Source organism: Pongo abelii, chromosome 9 (assembly GCF_028885655.2).
Source record: "Pongo abelii isolate AG06213 chromosome 9, NHGRI_mPonAbe1-v2.0_pri, whole genome shotgun sequence".
Taxonomy (NCBI): domain Eukaryota; kingdom Metazoa; phylum Chordata; class Mammalia; order Primates; family Hominidae; genus Pongo; species Pongo abelii.
In genome coordinates, this window is record NC_071994.2 from 12,050,818 (window position 1) to 12,067,412 (window position 16,595).

Here is a 16,595-nt window from a genome sequence, read left to right on the forward strand (position 1 = left end):
CATGCCTGACTCCTTCCTGAATGGCTGGGAGGGACAAAACTAAGGCAGAGGAAGAGGCTAAAAGGGAACAGTAGACCCTCTTCTTCATCTTTAGTTTCCAACAAAGACACTTATTTCTAATCTCTGGGTCTGATTAACTGCTGGGGAAGTTGAGGAGGAGAGGTGCTAAAAGGGGTGGAGAGTACATTGGATGGCACCTTTTACTCCTATGGTAAGACAACATAAAAGCCCAGCTGCTGCTGCTTTTTTATTTTTATTTTTGAGACGGAGTCTTGCACTGTTGCCCGGGCTAGAGTGCAGTGGCGCAGTCTCAGCTCACTGCAACCTCTGCCTCCCAGGTTCAAGCGATTCTCCTGCCTCAGCCTCCCTAGTAGCTGGGATTACAGGCACCCGCCACCACGCCCAGCTAATTTTTTGTATTTTTAGTAGAGACAGGGTTTTGCCATGTTGGCTAGGCTGGTCTCGAACTCCTGACCTTGTGATTCGCCTGCCTCGGCCTCCCAAAGTGCTGAGATTACAGGCATGAGCCACCGCGCCTGGCCTGCTGCTTTTTTATACACGAGAGTGCCTTTTCATTTTAAAAATGTTTGTAAATATGCACAACTTTGATACAGCTTTGGGGTGCTCCAGACACCCATGGCCACTTCATGTAAACCACTGAGAATTTTTTTTTTTTTTGTAATGGAGTCTTGCTCTGTCACCTACGCTGGAGTGCAGTGGCACAGTACTGGCTCACTGCAACCTCCACCTCCTGAGTTCAAGGGATTCTCCTGCCTCAGCCTCCCAAGTATCTGGGATTACAGGCGTGCACCACCATGCCCAGCTAATTTTTTGTATTTTTAGTAGAGATGGGGTTTCACCATGATGGCCAAGCTGGTTTGAAACTCCTGACCTCAGGTGATCCACCCACCTCGGCCTCCCAAAGTGCTAGGATTACAGGCGTGAGCCACCACGCCCAGCCACCACTGACAATTTCTAGAGCACTTTGAGAGACTATACAATATGATCATGATCAAATTTTGTAATTAAGCCTAATGAGGGGAACAGATACTTCTCAAATAAGAGATGTGTCCATTATGGGGCTCCCCTACTCTTAAGGTACTCACAGGGAGGCAGATAAACAGTTTCTTTTTTTTTTTCTTTTGAGACGGAGTTTTGCTTTTGTTGCCCAGGCTGGAGTGCAATGGAGCGATCTCAGCTCACTGCAACCTCCGCCTCCTGGGTTCAAGCGATTCTCCTGCCTTAGCCTCCTGAGTAGCTGGGATTACAGGCATGCACCACCACGCCCAGCTAATTTTTTTTTTTAAGAGACAGGGTTTCACCTTGTTGGTCAGGTTGGTCTTGAACTCCTGACCTCAGGTGATCTGCCCGCCTCTGCCTCCCAAAGTGCTGGGATTACAGTCTTGAGCCACTGTGCCTGGCCGGATAAAGTTTCTTTATTCATCCTCTTCCTCATCTTCCTCTTCCACCTTTTTCCAGGCAACTTTAGCAGGACCCTTTGCATCATCAAACCAACCTTTCTACTTATAGTCAGCAACATCCTTCTTATACTTTTCCTTCAGCTTTGCCACCTTAGTGATGTCATTTAAGTTATTTCACATCTCACCCAGAAAACCCAGCTGCTTAATAGAATAGGGATAATAGTGCCTGTTTCTTGGGATTGTCATGAGGGTTACATAATGCTGGTATAAGATGCTTTAGCATACTGCCTGGTACCTAATAAGTCCCCACTAAGCGTTAGCTACTAAAAGGATAATTTTATTTACTTATTTGAAGTGGAGTCTTGCTCTAGCTCCCAGGCTGTAGTGCAGTGGTACAGTCTCAGCTCATTATAACCAACGTCTCCCGGGTTCAAGCAATTCTGCCTCAGCGTCTCGAGTACCTGGGTGTGCGCCACCACACCCAGCTAATTTTTTGCATTTTTTAGTAGAGATGGGGTTTCACCATGTTGGCCAGGCTGGTCTTGAACTCCTGACCTCAAGATCCACCTGTCTCAGCCTCCCAAAATGCTGGGCTAAAAGGGTTTTTTTTTTTTTTTTGAGACAACACCTCACTCTGTCACTCAGGCTGGAGTGCAGTGGCACGATCTTGGCTCACTGTAACCTCTGCCTCCTGAGTTCAAGCGATTCTCCTGCCTCAGCCTCCCGAGTAGCTAGGACTACAAGTACGTGCCGCCATGCCCAGCTAATTTTTGTATTTTTAGTAGATACAGGGTCTCACCATGTTGGCGCTTCTGCTTTTTAAAACCAACCAAGAAGCACTGATGAGCTTCTCTATGATAGTCCCTCTGGCTGCTGATCACCCCACTCTGGTGTCCTGTCAAACTGCACCTGACTCCTCTCCTTCCTGGGCTAGGAAAGAGGCCACAGTTACTCTGTAAAGATCACATGTAACACGTGTTCCAGCAGCTGACAAGAGCACCAATACTTATATCTGGGTTTACACACCAGTGTTAGAAAGCTTTATTTGGGGCCAGGCACGGTGGGTCATGCTTGTAATCCCAGCACTTTGGGAGGTCAAGGCGGGCAGATCACCTGAGGTCAGGAGTTCGAGACCAGCCTGGCCAACATGGTGAAACCCTGTCTCTACTAAAAATACAAATATTATCGTGGCATAGTGGCACACCCCTGTAGTCCTAGCTACTGGAGAGGCTGAGGCAGGAGAATCGCTTGAACCCGGGAGGCGGAGGTTGCATTGAGTTGAGATCGCTCCATTGCACTCCAGCGTGGGCGACAACACAGAAAGTCTGTCTCAAAAAAAAAAAAAAAAAAAGCTTTATTTGGTGTTCTGACTTTAATAACAGCAGCCTTTTTTTCAATTGCAGTCTTGCTTGGGAACCACAGGATAGACAAAAGAGGAGCAACTTCGTTGACTAGGCTGTGGGGCTTTGACCCCACTTATTTCATCCCCTCAGTGGCAGCTCCAATAAATCCTGACCAGATTCAGAGACTGGGGACCACTTTACATTTCTAAATTAATGTTTTACAATAATCCTCGTAGTTATGACCTTTCATAGAACAGGGCTGAGGTTTGTAACATGCTGGAGTTGAACCAAGATCTGTGACTCAAAGCACACTCCTCTTACTACTAGTAAGTCAGCCTCCTAAGCTTGTTTAACCAGAGGTTAAATAATAGCCACAGAAAGCATTGTGGCATATGTTAAGTGCTAGATGCCCCTCCAATCTCACTCCAAGGACAGGAGTCCTGAGTGTTCTCTATAGGCATCTATTACTTCAAGACTTTCCAGGATAGTTCAGATTTCAAGAATGTCCCACGGTTATCCCTGGAAGTACACTCCAGCCTGACACCACATGACCTGTTTTGAAAATGTGGTTGGCCGGGCGCAGTGGCTCACGCCTCTAACCCCAGCACTTTGGGAGGCTGAGACAGGTGAATTGCCTGAGGTCAGGAGTTCGAGATCAGCCTGGCCATATGGTGAAACCCGCCTCTACTAAAACTACTAATACCAGCCGGGCGTGGTTGTGGACGCCTGTAATCCCAGCTACATGGGAGGCTGAGTAAGGAGAACAGCTTGAACCCAGGAGGCGGAGGTTGCAGTGAGCCAAGACTGCGCCACTGCACTCCTGCCTGGGCGACAAGAGCAAGACTCCATCTCAAAAAAAAAAGAAAAAAATGTGGCCGTGGCAGGGCGAGGTGCTTCATGCCTGTAATCCCAGCACTTTGGGAGGTCGAGGTGGGCGGATCACCTGGGTCTGGAGTTCGAGACCAGGTTGGCCAACAGGGTGAAACCCTGTCTCTACTAAAAACAAAAAAGTTAGCTGGGCTTGGTGGCGCGCACCTGTGATCCCGGCTACTCGGGAAGCTGAGGCAGGAGAATTGCTTGAACCCGGGGGCAGAGGTTTGCAGTGAGCCGAGATCATGTCACTGTACTCCAGCCTGGGTGACAGAGACTCCGTCTCAAAAAAAAAAAAAAAAAAGAAAAAAAATGTGGTCGGATACCTATCGGGATCAGCCTCTTCTGGTGGGTGGGACACGCAGCAGCTCCAGGCCGCGCCCCCAGCACCGACCACGGGTCTCTAAGCATTGGTAGGTATCGACTGCAGGGCTCATTCTGGGTGGAGGAACATGATTTTATTGGTTCTTTCAGTTCACCACATCCGACTCGCGTCTAGGCCCAGGCCCGCCTTGCGGACCTTAAAGCAATCAGTCCAGAGTTTAGGGGGAACGTGCTCACCCGACGGCAGCTCACAGGACCCCGGAGAGTCCTGGCATGGCATCTCGGTCCGGACTCTCCGCTGGGCCCACGAAGGGGAAAGGCTGCCTCGGATTCCTGCGCCCGAGCCAAGGTCCGGCGCCCACGGAGGCAAGTCGGGTCTCACGGTGACCTCTTGCCGGCGCCGCCTTCGCCGCCAACCATCCAGTTCTTCCTCCAGGCCACGTTCTCCTGCGTGGTCGCTGCCTCCTGCAGAGTGGCCAACAATAGCTGCTGGGTCCTGGCCGCCTCCTCCCTGCTCCGCGGGTCCTGCAGTGGCATCTCCTGAGGGCAGGAAAGGGAGTTTGCAGGAGCTCCAGTCCGGGGCTCTCCACCCGCCCACCCATCCTCGGGACTACCAGTTGCTTCTACCTTTAGCATTTCCTGCTTCCGCCGCTCTCCCGGGGTCACAATAACCAGGAGCGCGTAGCCCACGCCAGCCCCTGCGCCCAGCAATGCGACTGAGATCAGCATTTTCCGCAAGGAATCCATGGCCGCCTGCACAGCCAGCGGAGCGCCCACCAGAGTTCCCCGCAGCCACAAGCTGTTGCCGCGCGGTCTCACTACCCCTTGGCGCAGGCTAGAGCGCCCTATAGCAGAAACCATAGATAAGCGGCCGGCTAGAGAGGACTTGCTCAGGGAAACTTTAGAATCCGGAGCGCCTGGATCTCAGGTTTAGCTGAGGGGGTTGAGGGTGTCCAAGAAGTGCTGGCACCCAAGGGCTGAGCGCGGTGACCCTGTGTCCTCAATTCCGGGGTGGGATTGCTAGGGGGAGAGTGCGTGTCTTCATGGTTGCCGTGGGTTTTATGATTGCCCATTTTTCTGTCTTCCGACGTTTCTCGATCAGTAGAGGCCCGAGCTGTGCTCTGTGGTTTCCTGCAGTCACCCGCGCGTTTTCAACACAGCACATGGAGGGCATCCACACACATACGCATCCCTCTCCATCTCCTCAACTCTGGAACAAACACTCAAAGTCAAGTGTACTGGTTGGAGAAATGGGTAATAGTTACTTATCTTTAACATTTATTTTACAAACAACCTATTCCTTTTCTCGTCATGGTACACACTTGGTATTGTTTGGGGTTTTTTGGTTTTGTTGTTGTTGTTAGTGTGTGGGCGTGGTTTTGTTTGTTTTTAGAGACAAGGTCTCGCTCTGTCGCCCAGGGCTGGAGTGCAGTGGCGCGATCATGGCTCACTGAAGCCTTGACTTCCAGGGCCCAAGCGATCCTCCTGCCTCAACCTCCCGAATAGCTGGGATTACAGGCGTGCACCACCACGCCCGGCTGGTATTGCTTTTTGTTTTGCTTCGTTTTCTTTTTTGCTTTTTGAGACGGAGTCTCACTCTGTTGCCCAGGCTGGAGTGCAGTGGTGTGATCTCGGCTCACTGCAAGCTCTGCCTCCCGGGTTCACGCCATTCTCCTGCCTCAGCCTCCCGAGTAGCTGGGACTACAGGCGCCTGCCACCACGGCCGGCTAATTTTTTGTATTTTTAGTAGAGAAAGGGTTTCACCATGTAGGTCAGGCTGGTCTCGAACTCCGGACCTCGTGATCCGCCTACCTCGGCCTCCCAAAGTGCTGGGATTACAGGCGTGAGCCACCGCGCCCGGCTGTTTTGCTTTGTTTTCAACCACTAAAAGGCTGGATTCGTGTAACATACTGAATTCTGCTTTACAGAAGAAAACACCTCTTAGCTGTGTGACTGATTATAGGCAAGTTCTTGTGCCCCGGTTTCTGCATCAGAAAATGAAGCTTATAACAGTACCTGTCTCACAGTTTTAGGATAAATTAGTTATATGTAAAGCAATTAAAACAGCTCCTGACAAAGAGTAAACACCATATAAATATTCATTAAATAACATACAAACATACCAGGTTGGGAAAAATCAGTAAGCAAAGGTAGTCAGGAAATTCCAAGTTGGTCATCACAACTCTTGGCCCACAGGGCTTTAATCCAAGTGCCCTTGTCTCCTACCCTTGCTGCCATCCCAGTGTCTCCAGGGAGTAAGTAGAAATAAAGATCCTATCTCACCTCTTGGGCATTTTCCCCTCCCCTGAAAGCCTATAATCGCTTAGCACAGTCGGTGCTTAAGGGGCCAGGCGCCAAAGAAGATTAAAGGAACAGTTTGTGGGGTGCACTGGGCAGCAGTACTCTCCTCTGAGTTCAATCATCTTGCACTCTAAGAATCACCACCATGGCCCTTGTGCCAGGGAGAAGCAAGGTGGATGGGCTTTGGACTAGAAATAGCCCAGGCTCCTCCCAGCATCCAGAAAGTCCCAGGCTGCCCAACCCTCTCTGGGACAGAGGAAAAATTGGCAAGGTTGAAGGTCACCAGCACATTCAGGTTAGTACTTCCTCAGCCTGTGTCTGGCAGCTGGCTTACCCTCCAATTTGGCCCAACCTCCCTGCTGTCCCTATTCAGGATTTCTCTCAAAAGTCTCATCTGCCGTCTGTTGTGGTGGAAGCCAATGAGGTGAATGAAGAGAGTGGGGATCTCCATTTGCCCCATGAAGAGCTGCTGCTGCTCACTGATGGTGAGGAAGAGGACGCTGAGGCCTTCTTCCAAGACCAAAGTGAAGAGCCAGGTGAGGGAGGTGGCTCATTCAGGAGGCCAGTGTGATCTGAATGTTCTGGGCAGAGCCAAGATTGAAGTCAGTTACGGCCCCTGCATTTAGCAGTGCCAGGCACACAGCAGGTGCTCAATAAATGTGAAGATGTGGGAGAGAAAAGGCAGTTGGCAAAGTTGATGAATTGTAGAGAGCAGTTGTGGTATCAGAATGGGTGCCATCCTTTAATCTGTACTTTCTTTTTTTCTTCTTTTTTTTTTTTGAGACTGAGTCTCGCTCTGTCGCCCAGGCTGGAGTGCAGTGGCGCGATCTCAGCTCACTGCAAGCTCCACCTCCCAGGTTCACGCCATTCTCCTGCCTCAGCCTCCCAAACCAGCCAGTCTTGGGGTAATTTCATCTTTTCCTGCAGCAATGTAAATATTTTGAAAGTACAGATTAAGGCTGGGTGTGGCGGCTCACGCCTGTAATCCCAGCACTTTGGGAGGCCAAGGCGGGCGGATCACGAGGTCAGGAAATCGAGACCATCCTGGCTAACACAGTGAAACCCCGTCTCTACTAAAAAATACAAAAAATTAGCTGGGCGTGGTGGCAGGTGCCTGTAGTCCCAGCTACTCGGGAGGCAGAATGGCGTGAACCTGGGACGCGGAGTTTGCAGTAAGCTGAGATCCCGCCACTGCACTCCAGCCTGGGCAAGAGCCAGACTCTGCCTCAAAAAAAAAAAAAAAAAAAAAATTATCCCAAGACCAACTACCTAAAAATAGTTTACATATTCCATACCTTCTCTTCTAGACTTTTTTCATCTCTGTGTACTATTTTTGTTTGTTTGTTTTGGTTTTGGTTTGTTTTTTTGAGACAGAGTCTTGCTCTGTCGCCCAGGCTGGAGTGCAGTGGCATGACCTCTGCTCACTGCAAGCCCTGCCTCCCGGGTTCCTGCCATTCTCCTGCCTCAGCCTCCGAGTAGCTGGGACTACAGGCACCTGCCACCACGCCCAGCTAATTTTTTTGTATTTTTAGTAGAGACAGGGTTTCACTTTGTTCACCAGGATGGTCTCGATCTCCTGACCTCGTGATCCACCTGCCTGGGCCTCTCAAAGTGCTGGGATTACAGATGTGAGCCACCATGCCTGGCCACGTCTGTGTACTGTTACAGAAGCTACTTTTTTTTTTTTTTTTTGAGACAGAGTCACCCTCTGTTGCCCAGGCTGGAGTGCAGTGGCAGGATCTCGGCTCACTGCAACCTCCGCCTCCCAGGTCCAAGCAAGTCTCCTGCCTCAGCCTCCCGTGTAGCTGGGACTACAGGTTCACGCCACCACGCCCGACTAGGTTTTTTTTGTATTTTAGTAGAGATGGGGTTTCACCATATTGCCCAGGCTGGTCTCAAACTCCTGAGCTCAGACAATCTGCCCGCACAGCCTCCCAAGCAGCTACATTCTTTTGAGCATTTACTATGTGCCAGGTACTATGCTAAACACTTTTACTTCATGATTTTCAGAACAACCCAATGAAGGTACTTCCCCTTTATAAATGAGAAAATTGAGGCTGCGAGGTTAGGCTCTTAGTGATGTAATTTTTTCATAAGCAAAAAATACCACAGAAATTAATTTTTAGCTCAAGTGCAGCAGCTTATCATGGCCCATTGCAGCTTTGACCTCCCAGGGTTCAAGCAGTCCTCCCAGCTCAGCCTCCTGAGTAGTTGGAACTACATGTCTGTGCCACTATCCCAGGCTCATTTGTTTTTGTAGTTAGGGGTGTCACTTTATTGCCAGGGCTCAAGCAATCTGCCCACCTTGGCCTCCCAAAGTGCTGTGATTATAGGTATGAGCCAGCATGCCTGGCCTAGTTTTGTAATTTGATAATATATCAGTAATGTTTTTCTCCCCTCTTCATCCATCCCAGGCCGGGCTTGGAGCCCACAGGACCCTAGAAATCCTTTAAAAACATTTAACGCTGGACTCAGCTGGGGGCAGGACCAGGATGATGAAGGTGCTTGTTGGATTCTTGAGAACACAGTGTGTCTGGAAGCCACCAACCACTGTCCCTTCTGGGACTCAGCAGGCTCCTGTGTTTGTAGAAGCGGCTTTGTGGAATATTCCCATCTCCTGCCTCCTAATAGCTTTGAGGGTAAGTATTGTTCCCTCCTCCTCAAATATCTCATCCAGGTTTATGAACCTCCTTATACCCATCCTTTCACAATCTCCTTTTACAGGTGAGAAAAATGAGGCTTACAGGTTAGGCCACTAGATTATACAAGTCAGTCAGCGCGGGGGTTTTGATTCAGTTCCTGTCTGCTGCTTTTAGGAGCTCCAGTTAGTTGAAACTGGGGAATGACCCACTTGTACCTTCTCTTTTCAGCATTCATCTTGTGCTAAATATTGCGCACATCATTGTGTGTGATCTCCGTAACTCCAAGTTATTCTCACTCTGCAGATGAGTAAACTGGGGAACAGAAACATTCAGCAATATGGCACCCAGCTAGTAAATGTGGAAGCCAGGACTCAAATTCTCACTTTGCAGCCAGATAGCTTGCAAAGACAGTTCTTCAGCCCTCTCCTTGCCCACTGAAATACTAGGGTCAGGACTACTAAAATGTCTTTAATGAGAGCCTTGAATCAAGTAAGCAAAGTAGGTGATGCCCCTGAACGGGCCTAGCTCCTGCACAGTCACAGTCCAGCCACGGGACCCTTGTTCCAGGCAGGGCAGTCGCACATCAGGGTCCTCATCTGAGAACTGAATCAGGGTCCCCTGAGGGTTTAGAACCCTCAAGCATTCTGATAGCAGCTGGTAAGCCCTAGGCAGACCTCCCTGGGCAACAGCATCCCAGGTGCCTTTGTCCAGCAGTAGTTGGAAAGAGCCTGAAGAAGCCACAGCCCCCAGGTTCCGAGCATCGGCATGCATGAAGTGGAGGCTGGAGGCAGGGTGCCCAGGGCATAGAGGTGTTTGGCCTGGGCCACCCTCCAGGAGGCTGTTCATGTGGGCCACAGCCACAGGAGAAAAGTCCACCCCCAGCACATCCACTGGGTGTGGAGATTTGGTGTAGAGGCCTGTACATAGGCTGGAAGTCCCACAGCCCACATCCAGCACTCGCAGAGGACTGGCAGCCTGTGCCTCCTGCAGCAATGGCAGTAGGAGCCCCTGGACTTCCTCGTATCCAAAGAACCAGTCGAAGGTGGGGACAGTGCCCAAACGAGGCTGGGCATGCAGCCGATCCCAGAGACAGCGGTCCGCCAGGCAACTATCAGCCAGTGAGCCTGTGGGTACGGTTGGAGGGTGTCACTTGGTCTATCTCGCCACTGCAAAAACAGCGTATATACAAACTGGGGTTTTTTTTTTTTTGAGACAGGGTCTCACTCTGACCCAGGGTTGAGTGCAGTGGCACAATCATGGCTCACTGAAGCCTCCATCTCAGCCTCCTGAGTAGCTAGGACTATAGGCGCCATCATGCCCGGTTAATTTTTTTTTGTAGACAGGGTCTCGCTATGTTGCCCTAGGTTGGTCTCGAACTCCTGGGCCAAGCGATCTGCCCGCCTTGGCCTGGCAAAGTGTTAGCATTACAGCCGTGAGCCACCGCGCACGGCCCACCCTAGGGTTTGAGAATCACAATTTCAGGGACTACACTCCTGAGTCACGAGGAACCCACCTTACTCTCCCCACTCTCCCCCACCTTGCCCTCCCCACTCTGCCCCCACCTCCCTACCCGCAAAGGGGCGGCACGTCCCCATCGTCAGCCTCGGCAAGTGGAGCATTCGACGCAGCGCGGCCATCTGGAGGTTCGGGTAAGTTCGACCAGAGAACCTTATGTGAAGCGTCCACCCTACTCCAGCCAGAGAGGCCTGAGGTCCAGGGGAAGATCTGCAAATTACGCGTAGCGAAAGGCGGCGTACAGCTTCCCCAAACTCTGCAGTCTCGGAAAAAAGAACGTGGACACAGACTGACTATGGTAGGAACGGCCTTTATTGGCTGCAGCGGGAAGTGGAAGAGGGTATACAGCGTCCGCAGACCTGAAATCAAATGAGAAAGTGTGAGCACCCCGATGGAGGAGCCAGCTGGATCTCGGTTGTCCTTCTCCGAGATTCCCGGTGTCCCGGCGCTTGAGGATAGAACCAGCGGATGGGAAGCCGCCAGCACCGAAGACATGACGCCGAGGGGGCCAGAGCCCTTTCCCTCTTCCTCCGTACATTACGGGGAGCGGTACCACAAGCCCGATCCCCGCCAAGAAAAGGAGGGTCCTGAGGCCCCGCCCAGAGCCTTCCACCTGGCACCTCCACTCCTCCCGACACCCCCACCACTCCCGGCCGCCCAATCTGGCTACTACAGCCAAAACCGCACTTACTAGCTCATCGCTTTCCAAAAGACCTCCCGTACCGCGGAGCTCCTGTATATAGCCCAAGGACCCGCCCCCGAGTTGCGATTGGCCCGCGGAAGGCCGGGGCGGAGCCCCGCGGATCCGGCGCTGAGCGGAAGTACGGACCGTGAACTGGCGTGAAATCGCGACTATGGGAGCTCCCGGGGGAAAGATCAACCGGCCCCGAACGGTGACTGTGTGGGGGCCGCGACTTTGTTTCCTCAAGCGTCCCCGAGCCCTTTTATCTCGCACGAGATGGGATCAGTGGGGGGCCGGGGCTGCCTGGTGGAGGGGTCCCGGGTCGCGGCGAGCCCACTCCATCTGATTCGCATCTTTCTCCCCGGCAGGAGCTGAAGAAGAAGCTGTTCAAACGCCGGCGGGTGTTGAATCGGGAGCGGCGTCTGAGGCACCGGGTGGTCGGGGCTGTAATAGACCAAGGGCTGATCACGCGGCACCACCTCAAGAAGCGGGCGTGAGTACTAGACCCTCTTCCTGTTGGTCGTCCCCACCGAGTCTTCCTTCCTCCCTGCAGAGCTCCGGAGCAGCTTCACCTCTCAGCTCACCTTGTGCACTGCCGCTTATGCGGGGAATGTCTGTCGGCTGTTAGTTCCTAAGCTCTGCTAGCCTCTCACAATACCTGTAGCAGACAACCTTTCCTTGGGTTTTGGATTCTGTTAAGAATCTCAGGAAAGCCGGGGGTGGTGGCTCACGCCTGTAATCCCAGCACTTTGGGGGGCTGAGGCGGGCGGATCACCTGAGGTCGGGAGTTCGAGACCGGCCTGACCAACATGGCGAAACCCCGTTTTTGCTAAAAATACAAAAATTAGCCAGGCGTGGTGGCTGGCACCTGTGGTCCCAGCTACACGGGAGGCTGAGGCAGGAGAATTGCTTGAACCTGGGAGGCGGAGGTTGCAGTGAGCCGAGATCACGCCACTGCACTCCAGCCTGGGCGACAGAGTGAGACTCCGTCTCAAAAAAAAAAAAAAAAAAAAAAAGAATATCAGGAAATCTGTTGGCTCTCCACTCTCCAAGTAATGTTATACATTCACATAGATTTTTATAAGTAAACTTATTTTTACATACAGAAAAGTGCACACATAGGCTCATAAAACTCGATGAATTTTCCCAAAGGCACTCATAGGATTTCACTTGTAAGTTTCAAGGCCTCCTGTGTTTTGAGGAAGAGTTCCCATCCCATTAATTACTTTCTATGTCCTTTTTTTTTTTCTCTTTTTTGAGACAGAGTCTCTCTCTGTTGCCCAGGCTGGAGTGAAGTGGCATGATCTCGGCTCACTGCAACCCCTGCCTCCTGGGTTTATGCTATTCTCTTTCCTCATCCTCCCGAGTAGCTGAGATTACAGGCGCTCCCCACTGCACCTGGCTAATTATTGTATTTTTAGTAGAGATGGGGTTTCACCATGTTGGCCAGGCTGGTCTTGAACTCCTGACCTCAGGTGATCCGCCCACCTCGGCGGATCCCAAAGTGTTGGGATTACAGGCATAAGCCACCGCCCCCGATCTATGTCCTTTCATTAGCTTCTTCAATGTAAATATTTAGGGTTTCTATTACTATTTATATTATATTTATTTAATACTTTTTCTATAGCCAGAACTATTTGTGTGACCTCAGTTGGTCCAGGTTAATCTAGCTATCTTTATTTCCACTTACCCATCAGGTCCAGTGCACGTGCCAACATTACTCTGTCAGGGAAGAAGCGCAGAAAACTCCTCCAGCAGATCCGGCTTGCCCAGAAAGAGAAGGCAGCCATGGAAGGTGAGGCTGGGACAGAGGTGGCTGAGGGGAATCCTGGATTTATTTGGGTTAATACTTCCTTCTTCCCTTTACTCAGTGGAAGCCCCTTCAAAGCCAGCCAGGACTAGTGAATCACAGCTCAAAAGGCAAAAGAAGACAAAAGCCCCCCAGGATGTAGAAATGAAGGACCTTGAAGATGAGAGCTAAACCTCTTCCACTAGAAGATTCTCAACTGGAGCCAGCCTTCAGACTCAGTGGTTGTTTCAGAGGACTTTGACAAAAGCAATGCCCCTTTTCACTCTCCAGATTTCCTCCTACCTAATGGCCTACTGATTTCCCCTAGAGGGATGTCTTTGGGAGGGAAGAAGGTACAGAAGAAAGACTGGAGAAGGGCCTCTTTAGCAGTCAACTCCATTTGTAATAAAGCCCTAACACTCTGAGATGTGTGTGATTAAATGTAGGAATGGGGATGGGTCATGAAAAGATTGGTGAGTATGGAAACAAGACAGTGAGGAAGCAGTACCCGCAGCTTCCTTGTGCAAATGCAACAAGATGCCAGCCTCTGCCCTCAAGAGTGGTGGTGCCTGGCTGGGTGCAGTGGCTCACGCCTATAATCCCAGCATTTTGGGAGGCTGAGGCAGGTGGATCACCTGAGGTCACGAGTTCGAGACCAGCCTGGCTAACCCCGTTTCTACTAAAAATACAAAAAATTAGCTGGGTGTGGTGGTGCATGCCTGTAATCCCAGCTACTTGGAGGCTGAGGCAGGAGAATTGCTTGAACCCAGAAGGCGGAGATTGCCTACCGGGATATTGCTTGAGGCCAGGAACTCAAGGCTGTAGTGTGCTATGATCTCATCTGTCTCCTTAGTGAGTGATACTCTAACTTTCCATTTATGACAAAGATACAGATTATTTGAGAAGTTGAAGTTACAGTGAGCCAAGATTGTGCCACTGCACTCCAGCCTGGGCAACAGAGTGAGCCATTGTCTCGAAAAATATAGATAGATAATTGTAGAGATGGCAGAGGTAAAGGTCCTGATACCAGTTCTGCCACTGCCTCTGTGTGACTAAGGTAGGCAAGACACCTTACCTCTTCTGTCTTACTTCTTTTGCTGCATTATGTTTTCATTTTAATTATATATATATATTATATATATATGTATAAAAAATTAATTTTTTTTTTTTTTTTTTTTTTTTTTTTTTGGAGACAGTCTCACACTATAGCCCGGGCTGGAGTGCAACGGTGTAATCTCGGCTCACTGCAACCTCCGCCTCCCGGGTTCAAGCAATTCTCCTGCCTCAGCCTCTTGAGTAGCTGGGATTACAGGTGCCTGCCACCGGGCCTGGCTAATTTTTTGTATTTTTTAGTGGAGACGGGGTTTCAGTATGTTGGCCAGGCTGGTCTTGAACTCCTGACCCTGTGATCTTCCACGTCGGCCTCCCAAAGTGCTGGGATTACAGGCATGAGCCACCGTGCCTGGCCTATGTTTTTTATATGTATATGTTGTATATGTATGTATGTATTTATATGTATTTTATTGTTTTATAAGAGTCAGGGTCTATTGCCCAGGCTGGAGTACAGTGGTATAGTCTCAGATCACTGCAGCCTTGATCTCCTGGGCTCAAACAATCCTCACACCTCAGCCTCCTGAGTAGCTGGGACTACAGGCGCACACCACTACCCCTGACTAATTTTTTTTTTTGGGGGGGGGACAGAGTCTTGTTCTGTTGCCCAGGCTGGAGTCCAGTGGCGGGATCTCGGCTCACTGCAAACTCCGCCTCCCAGGTTCGCACCATTCTCCCACCTCAGCCTCCCAAGTAGCGGGGACTATAGGTGCCTGCCACCATGCCTGGCTAATTTTTTGTATTTTTAGTAGAGGCGGTTTCACCATGTTAGCCAGGATGGTCTCGATCTCCTGACCTCATGATCTGCCCACCTTGGCCTCCCAAAGTGCTGGGACTACAGGCGTGAGCCACCGTGCCCGGCCACCCCTGACTAATTTTTAAAAATTTTCTGCAGAAATGGAGTTTTACCCAGGCTGGTTTCAAACCCCTGGACTCAAGCGATCCACCCACCTTAGCCTCCCAAAGTGCTGGGATTACTGGCGTAATAATAATAAAAAAAAACTTTCAGTAAAGAGAAGAGATTAGTAAAATGAGCCCCCATATATGCCCTCTACTTAGATTTACCAGTTATTAACATTGTGCTACACTTGTATATCTGCATTTTTCTTGTCCTTATTGAATTAAATCTTTTGAAAGTCAAATATAGACAACATTAAACCTTACTCCTAAGGACATCCTTCTATGTAGCCAAAATACTGTAATCACAGCTAAGACATTTAACATTGATTAAATACCTAATATGTATTTTTATTTTATTTTATTTTATTTTGATATGGAGTCTCGCTCTGTCGCCAGGCTGGAGTGCAGTGGCGCGATCTTGGCTCACTGTAACCTCCGCCTCCTATGTTCAAGGGATTTTCCTGCCTCAGCCTCCCAAGCAGCTGGGACTACAGGCGCCTGCCACCACGCCCAGCTGATTTTTGTTATTTTTAGTAGAGACGGGGTTTCACCATGTTGGCCAGGATGGTCTTGAACCCTGACCTCAGGTGATCCGCCCACCTCAGCCTCCCAAAGTGCTGGGATTATAGGCGTGAGCCACTGCCCCAGCCATTTTTCTGTATTTTTAGTAGAGGTGGAGTTTCACCATATTGGCCAGGCTGGTCTTGAACTCCTGGCTTCAAATGATCCACTCACCTCGGCTTCCCAAAGTGTTGGGATTACAGGTGTGAGCCACTGTGCCTGGCCCACCCAATGGTTTAGTAGCCATGATGATCTTTACCTGAATTAGTTATTACTGTGTTACAAAATGGTGATTTTCCAATACTGTCATTCATTCATTCATTCATATTATTCCTATGACATTCTATAAAGAAGAGCCCAGGCCATGCATGGTGGCTCACTCCTGTAATCCCAGCACTATGGGCAGCTGAGGCCAGGGGATCACCTGAGGTCAGGAGTTTAAGACCAGCCTATCCAACATGGTGAAATCCCGTCTCTACTGAAAATACAAAAAATTAGTCAGGTGTGATGGCCTGCACCTGTAGTCACAGCTACTTGGGAGGCTGAGGCAGAAGAATCACTTGAACCTGGGAGGCGGAGGTTGCAGTGAGCCGAGATCGTGCCACTGCACCCCAGCCTGGGTGACAGAGCAAGACTTTTCGACAACAAAAAAGAAGAGCCCTGCCCCTTTTTTATTATCACTATGAATTTACAGATTTTTTCGAATGTTATAATTTATTACTAACACTTTTTCATGCTGAAATTATGACAAGTTTGGCAAATAATAGCTTCGTCAAGTTGGTCCCTAAGTCCTTATGACACAACCACAGTATCTGAGCACTTCATTGCTTTCTGGCACAATAATATATTCCAGACTCACCTATTAGTTTCCCTGCCTAAGAACTTGGAGTCAGCAATTTCACTAGTAAAAAAGTATTATGTCCAGTTGTTTTCCCTGTGCAATATTTCACTTAATGTTCAGTGGTTTTTGTTTGTTTTCTTTTCTTTTTTTTTTTTTTTGAGTCTCACTCTGTCCCCCAGGCTGGAGTGCAGTGGTGCAATCTCAGCTCACTGCAAGCTCTGCCTCCTGAGTTCACGCCATTCTCCCACCTCACCCTCCCGAGTAGCTGGGACTACAGGCGCATGCCATCATGGCCA

The 16,595-nt window shown here is 50.0% G+C and overlaps 4 protein-coding genes and 1 non-coding gene across 5 annotated transcripts; 2 read left to right on the forward strand and 3 right to left on the reverse strand.

The window, feature by feature from the left end:
- Positions 1–4,073: 4,073 nt before the first annotated feature.
- Positions 4,074–10,587, reverse strand: LOC100455801 (ubiquinol-cytochrome-c reductase complex assembly factor 3). Its single transcript, XM_003777737.5, has 3 exons — positions 10,472–10,587; positions 4,586–5,168; positions 4,074–4,498 (listed from the first exon to the last, which is right to left on the reverse strand). The coding sequence occupies exons 2-3, from the start codon at positions 4,817–4,819 to the stop codon at positions 4,337–4,339; spliced, it is 396 nt and encodes a 131-aa protein (XP_003777785.1). The 5' UTR covers positions 4,820–5,168; positions 10,472–10,587; the 3' UTR covers positions 4,074–4,336.
- On the forward strand, positions 5,161–9,637 carry LBHD1 (LBH domain containing 1). The gene is made up of 3 exons (XM_009246241.3): positions 5,161–6,554; positions 6,633–6,795; positions 8,674–9,637. Exons 1-3 carry the CDS (start codon positions 6,405–6,407, stop codon positions 8,985–8,987), a joined length of 627 nt encoding a protein of 208 aa, XP_009244516.1. The 5' UTR covers positions 5,161–6,404; the 3' UTR covers positions 8,988–9,637.
- On the reverse strand, positions 8,325–11,131 carry CSKMT (citrate synthase lysine methyltransferase). Its single transcript, NM_001131805.1, is given in 3 exon segments — positions 8,325–10,025; positions 10,472–10,775; positions 11,108–11,131. Coding segments are annotated over 2 exon segments (723 nt in total). The 5' UTR covers positions 10,539–10,775; positions 11,108–11,131; the 3' UTR covers positions 8,325–9,369.
- Positions 10,852–11,000, reverse strand: LOC112135621 (small nucleolar RNA SNORA57). Its single transcript, XR_002916879.1, has one exon. It is a non-coding gene; the product is annotated as a small nucleolar RNA SNORA57 (small nucleolar RNA).
- A 42-nt stretch (positions 11,132–11,173) lies between the features above and the next one.
- Positions 11,174–13,312, forward strand: C9H11orf98 (chromosome 9 C11orf98 homolog). Its single transcript, XM_009246240.3, has 4 exons — positions 11,174–11,309; positions 11,467–11,591; positions 12,796–12,893; positions 12,970–13,312. The coding sequence occupies exons 1-4, from the start codon at positions 11,271–11,273 to the stop codon at positions 13,077–13,079; spliced, it is 372 nt and encodes a 123-aa protein (XP_009244515.1). The 5' UTR covers positions 11,174–11,270; the 3' UTR covers positions 13,080–13,312.
- Positions 13,313–16,595: the final 3,283 nt, after the last annotated feature.